Consider the following 6,713-nt stretch of genomic DNA (forward strand, 5'->3'; position numbering starts at 1 on the left):
GGGGGGGGGAGTTAGTATAGGTCTACTCATTATTCATTTTGAAAATTATTTCATACACTTTTCTGTTGGAGGAAAGGAGGTTAAATTAACAGTTTTGTTTTGTGGTGTTTTTCTCTCATTGGTGATTGTATAGGTTTCGGGTAACACTATGAGATTACTTCAAGGGTGGGTCCTCCGAATTTAAAGTCCCTCTCCGATAGAACCGAGCGAAATGGGAGAGGAGGGGGGGGGGGAAGAGAGTTTTACAGATAAACGTTCTGAATAATGCGTTTGACAAAAGAGAAGCACTTCGACACAAACAACCCTCATATAGTGCGGGAAAGAAGCAAGAAACATATGTGAGGCAGTGTGGTGGAATCAGGTTCTCGTCAAAATAATCAAAGTGAAGAAACTTGCATTTTTCCGCAGTTTGTGAATTTTTATCAAATTTTAGTTTTTTGGCTAAACATCTTTCATGCCCATTAAAGAACTCATTTCTGTGTGGATTTTTCTGAAAAACGTTGAATAAAGGCATACAAATGTAAATTTTTTATTACCACGGACTCTTAAGCTAAGGAAATAACTAATCTTTGGCGGCCATTTTCTCACTATTTTCACCTCTGAAAACAGGTGACCTCCACCTCCTTCATTCACAAATATCCCGACTCGTATTCAAGATAAACGGATGTTTTTTTCATCCAAAAAAAGACAAATTAACAAGCTTTATTAAGATGATACCAATAACTCCACGTGCCCAAAAATTGACGAGAGCCTGATTCCACCACGCTGCCTCACACAGATAGAAACAAACGAGGAAAAGAACAGAAATATGATCTGCTAGTAATGGCTGTGGGTGGTTGGCGAGTGCTCTGGTGTGGTTTGCTCCTTCTTTCCTATCAAACATCTATCGTCCATATCTCTCCTCCTTCTTTCCTATCAAACATCTATCGTCCTTATCTCTCCTCCTTCTTTCCTATCAAACATCTATCGTCCTTATCTCTCCTCCTTCTTTTTTTGTGTTTGTAACTCTCCTGTAACACTTCTAATCTTCGGCACTTATATGACCTTAGTGTGTTGCAAGTGCCGTAAAACCCTTACTAAAACTAAACTAGTAATTGCACTCTCTAACCACCCGCAAACAAATTATGTGCAGAATTTGTCACATCATTTCACCTTTTTCTTTTACAGAGCACAGAGCGGAATTTCCTTATGAGAGTGAAGAAGCCGGGGACTTGACCTTTGACACCGGTGACGTCATCACTGTCTTCAAGACGTTGGCCAATGGATGGTGGTTCGGTGAAAAGGGGGAGGAGTCTGGGTGGTTTCCGGGATCCTTTGTCCAGGTATGCACGACAATATGTAATTACGATTTTATAGGCTTGGGAATTTTTAAAAAATGTTTTCATTTTTTCTTTTTTTTTTTGGGGGGGGGGTGTTATGTATTTTGATCTGGTTTTGTTTATTGGTCGTCTTTTGGGACGGAGGGGGAGGGGGGGGGGGTACATTTTACATGTGCGGTAAGTGACAACGCAGAGTGGGCAATAAAGAATAAAGAGATTTTCGACACTCGCTTGCAATATACGTATAGATTTCTTGATTCTTTCTGAAACTTGGGACCTCGACGGTAGTTTTGTTATAAAGTTCTAATTGATTCATTCCCCTTTGAAGTAAGCTGCTCCAATTGAGTTTTTGTTTTATCGGTAAAAATAAAAACAAACACACAAATTTGCTCTTCAAACCAGATATATACATCCCGTTCTGTTTTACTCGCTGTTCCCAGCTAATGGAGGACGAGAGTACACCAGTTGTCGCCGCACCAGCAGCGAGTGATGACGTCACAACCAAGACGTCAGATCCGGCACAACACCTCGAACCGTCAGGCCTCGCGCCGAAACAGACGTCAGTGGACGCATCGGAAAACAACCCACAGAAACAAAACCAAACGGCTAAACCATCTGAGCACAGCCCATCGCCCGAACCGATTACGTCATCGGGTCATGACCTCACGCCACCAAAGTATAGTAGCATGAACGGAGGAGTCTCGAGCCCCACGTCACCAGCAGACGAGACGACGGACGATAAGTTACCTCTGGTGAAAAAGAGTGCTACAATGTCGTCTGCCGGAGGCTACAAATCTAAGATATCTTACCGGCCTAACCGGAAGGCCCCAGCACCACCTACAGGGCCCCCGGCTGTGAAGGGTTCTACAGGACAAGGGGACACAACTCGTAGACCCGCAAGACCCGCCCCCGCGCCACCAAAGCGACAAAACTCCAAGCTGAAAAACGAAACGAATTCCGATCTTCGAGCGCGTTCTGCCAGCGGAGCAGGGCAACTGGGAAAACCCACACTCCTCATCCAAGGCAAAATACCCAAAGTCAAAAAAGTGAACCTAAGCCATTTGGACGAGAAAAGCTTGAACCCTTTGATCCGACCGTCAAAGCGAGGCTTCGTTCCAAAACCAACGTCGGAAGCTCGAAGACGGTCCAACCCACGTCCGGAAGTGAGGTCAAAGCCGCACACACCGGTGCCAGACTACCCTCAGACGAGCGAGGCTTCCGTCACGTCTTCTCCCTCCGATGACCTTCACAACGGGAGATTAAAAGTAGGCCTAGAAGAAGATGACGCCTCATCAAAGGCCTCCCTCGGGTCGGGGACTCAGCAACATAACACAGCAGTCGGGAGCGGAGTTGAAGATGGGAAGTCACTCTTTTCACACGGTGAGAAATTGTCGGAAGGCAAGCCGGGCAGTCAAGGGGGGAAACTCGACGTCCATCACAGGGATAGAAGTCTCACGCCGGACAAAAAAAGGGAGAGAAGCAACTCCCCAGCTCTGCCCACCACCGGTCGCTTTCTGCTCAACGTACAACGGTTCAATAACAGCATACGTCACTCTCCATCACCGTCTGCAGACAGTGACAGAAGCTCCTCCCTCAAAGCCAACGCCACTCCCCTAAGCCAAAGCCCTAACGCCGAGCTGTCGTTACTAACAGCCACCGGAAACACACCCCCTTCCGGTAAGTCTTCCAACGCCGGAAGTACGCCTCCTCCCGCCAAGCCGTCGTCTGCTGGCAGAAGCACGTCGCCTTACAGCAAGTCAACCAGCACGTTCCTGGGCTCAAAGAGACCGCCTAGAACTCTGACCACTGTCCCTCCACCCAGCGTGCCAGTGGTCAAGCCCATCAAGACCCAGCACTTGCCCAGCCGTGGTCAGCAGAGACATTCCGGTGGTGATGTTTTAGATGTAAGCCCCTCGCCTCTACAGACTTTTGGCGGAGGTTTGAACCAAAACCCTCTATCGCATCAGAAAGATGATGGAAGAGTCAATAACATGTCATCACCATCAACAACTCAAAATGCCGCAAATTCTCCTGAAAATAACGGTCGGCTTGATCCGAGAACAAACCACATGTCCCCAACGAGTGATGCCGATGCACGCTCAGACGAGATCATGGATCATTGTCAAGCCAGAAACGAGACCAACAGCCCCACTCAGCAAACATCCGACAACCTCAGGCGTCCTTCTAACGCCGTGACCATACCACAAGCCCAAAACCGGGGTCAGAACCGCGACTCTCTGAAAGTAGAGCCGGGCACAGTGTCTGAGATTGTACAACAGATCGACAGCATCTCCACCAAGGCAGCTGTAGCCGTTCAACCCCCGAGAAAAAACAGCAAAGACCTTCTGACTTCCACCGAAAACTCGGGGTTTCTCCCCTTTAAGAAATACAGCACCGCCTCGTCTTTAGACAGCACTACCAACAGTGACGTCACCACCGACGCGTCCAGAAAAGACAGCATCTTTTCCGGATCGATGACGACCGTCACGGACATCATCCAAAATGGCGGCGGTAGCATGCGTTCACACTCACGAGATGACTCAGCATCCTTACCGGAAGTAGACAGCTCATTTGTTTCCGGGTCAAACAAAGACGATTCTTTATCTCATCAGCTTGGAGTTTCCTTCTCCCCGGGTTCTGAAAACATTGTCCCCTACGCCCCTCCGGATAAGATCACAGAATTGTGATACACTTCTTTCGTGTTCATTTGCGAGCATTATATTTCTGTGTGAATGGCTCTGATAGTAAGTAATGGAAACTCCCTAGTCGTAGTAGTTCACGAGGCATAATTATTCTTGTGATAACAAGAAGGCAGTGTTTAACAGTTGCAATAGAGGTTAAATTTTAATTACTAAATCAATCATAACTTTTCAATCCGCAATAATAAGCTCTTTTCTTCATTCGTAAGAGGCGAGTAGGATTTTACCTTTAAATTTTACACTGAAGCGCCTATCAAAAGTGAATTAATTTCTCAGTGCCTTTGACAAATCGCTATCTTTAAAACTTTTCAGAAGTTTGGGGAATTTTCTTAGTTATCCAAAGACAGGCCCCCAGTATCATCGGAAATGGACTTTAAATCAGAGTTTCTGCCTGTTTTGTTCATGTAAAGTACTGAAATGGGAATCAAACTCAGGCTTAAGAAGCCATCAGTTGGTTTTTTTTAGCTCAACTGCTTGTACATGGATTTAGGAATTTTTGCACAAAGTTTTTCAGCGCTACAGCAGCAAGAGTGCCTTTGGCATAGGAATAATTCTCACAGTGTGAGGATAACATGCGCCCCCCCCCCCCCCTTCTTTCCCTAAGACGCTGTGCCTTATTGCTCTTCTGTAAAAGTCGGAATAGAGCACACCAAGAGAGAATCTCCAACGAAAATGTTGTACATTTGTGAGGCATCGTGGTGGAATCAGGCTCTCGTCAAAATAATCAAAGTGAAGAAACTTGCATTTTTCAACAGGTTTGTGAATTTTCATCAATTTTTTTTTTTTGGCTCAACACCTTTCATGCCCACTTCTGTGTGGATTTTTCTGAAAAACGTTGATAAAAGGCACAAAAAAGTAAATTTTCAGTTACCACGGACTCTAAAGCTAAGGAAATAACTAATCTTTGGCGCCCTTTTTCTCACTAATTTTACCTCTGAAAACAGGTGACCCCCGCCTCCTTCATTCGCAAATATCTCGACTTGTATTCATGAACAAACTTTAAGATGATACCAATAACTCTACATGCCCAAAAATTGACGAGAGCCTGATTCCAGCACGCTGCATCACATTTGTTGTAAGACCCTCTCTGCATTGTATAGAATTTTGCGTGCTGTAGTGTGTTACAATAAATACTGCTGTTACATGGTAACATGCATGCAAGTATGACTATGACTATGACTATGAACAAAACACCAGTGAGCTGTTATTACGGCTGACTATGAAGATAACAATCACTCTCGCTGCAAGACCTTCATGTTTTTTTATGCCAGTCTGTGGGTGAGCACACTTGGGCTAAGGGAAGTAAATTGCACACCTTTTAAAATTAGAAAAAGCAATATTTTTATACCACGGTTACGTCCCTTATGCCGACGTGCGTTGCTCTTGCCGGCTTACATTTATCAAATAAATTTTATCTAATGGCACAAGCAAGAGCTGCCAGTGGTGCCCTCCGACCATTTGGGATTATGCACTGAAAATGCGACCTGTATAGAACTCTCTGAAGGGCCATACATAATGAGTAGTATGTGAGACACAAACATGTATTTGTGAGGCATCGTGGTGAAATCATGCGTTCGTCAAAGTATTGAATTCGGAGAAATAGGCTTTTTTCTGCGTGTATGGTAATTTTTATCAAGTTACTATATTTTTTCGGCTCAACATCTTTTCTGTCCATTAAAACAACATGGCAGTGTGGATTTTTATTGTAAAACATTGATTAAATGTACAGAATGTGTAAAATTTCAGTTTTCAAGGACATTCAAGCTTTGGAAGTCACCAAACTTTGGCAGCAATTTTCTGACTAAATTTACCTCTGAAACCAGGTGACCCCCATCTCCTTCAGTCCAAAACATCTCGAATTCTATTGAAAATAATAGGGTAATTTTTTTCATAAAAAGCAAGACAAATAAACACACTTTATCATCATCATCCGGTGCCTTGCCGACTGGCGTGGGCGATCATGGACCTCCACTTCATCCTGTCCTTCGCTGCAGCAATGGTGTCTGTTGTTCTTGCTGCTCCCAACCATGTTGTCATCTTGTCCAGTATCTTTTCCCTCTGTCTGCCTCTGCCTCTCTTTCCATCAAACTTTCCTGTTGTGACAATATTCTCTAATGCTTCTTTCCGCATTGTGTGTCCGAAGAAATTAAACACACTTTAAGATTATACTAATAACTCTAAATGCCTTAAAATTGTCGAGCGCCTGATTCCACCGCGATGTGACACATTCACTAAATATCCCAAAGGCCTAGACCAAAACGACATTAATTGAAGCTGCAGATCTATTTCCATGAAGATTTCTTATACTTTTCCTTTTCCATGCGATATTAGTTATCTCCTGAAAGTGCTCATCATACTGACTGACACCTTCTATAATCTGTCCCCGTCGTTTTATGAAAGAAAAATTCTGAAATTATGCAAACTGAGCCCAAAAATGGGAAATTATGCAATTCTGTTAATTTTAACAAAGAATGATAAAGGAAAATAATCAAAAATTGTGCAAAAAAATGATTAAATTTTACTAAATTATGCGGGGTGCATAAAACCACGGGGACAGTACAATGACAGATTCTACATTAGCAACAACATTTTACGTTATGGTCTTCACAGAGCTGTGCTCTAACTCTAACACTTATAGCCTCCTCAATTTTAGGAAGTTGCATGATAAATATGCCTGGATTATACAGTATTACAT

General features: G+C 43.8%; 1 protein-coding gene across 1 annotated transcript in view; it reads left to right on the top strand.

Annotated features, from left to right (window-relative positions):
* Positions 1-4,767, top strand: part of LOC101857191 (mucin-17) — a gene marked incomplete at its 5' end in the record, with an annotated part of 19,776 nt that extends 15,009 nt beyond the window's left edge. The window contains 2 exon segments of the mRNA XM_013084704.1: positions 1,168-1,322; positions 1,760-4,767. Of these exon segments, the coding sequence (XP_012940158.1) occupies positions 1,168-1,322; positions 1,760-4,006 (2,402 nt within the window).
* Between the last annotated feature and the right edge of the window lie 1,946 nt (positions 4,768-6,713).

Source organism: Aplysia californica, unplaced genomic scaffold (assembly GCF_000002075.1).
Source record: "Aplysia californica isolate F4 #8 unplaced genomic scaffold, AplCal3.0 scaffold00312, whole genome shotgun sequence".
Classification (NCBI taxonomy): Eukaryota; Metazoa; Mollusca; class Gastropoda; order Aplysiida; family Aplysiidae; genus Aplysia; species Aplysia californica.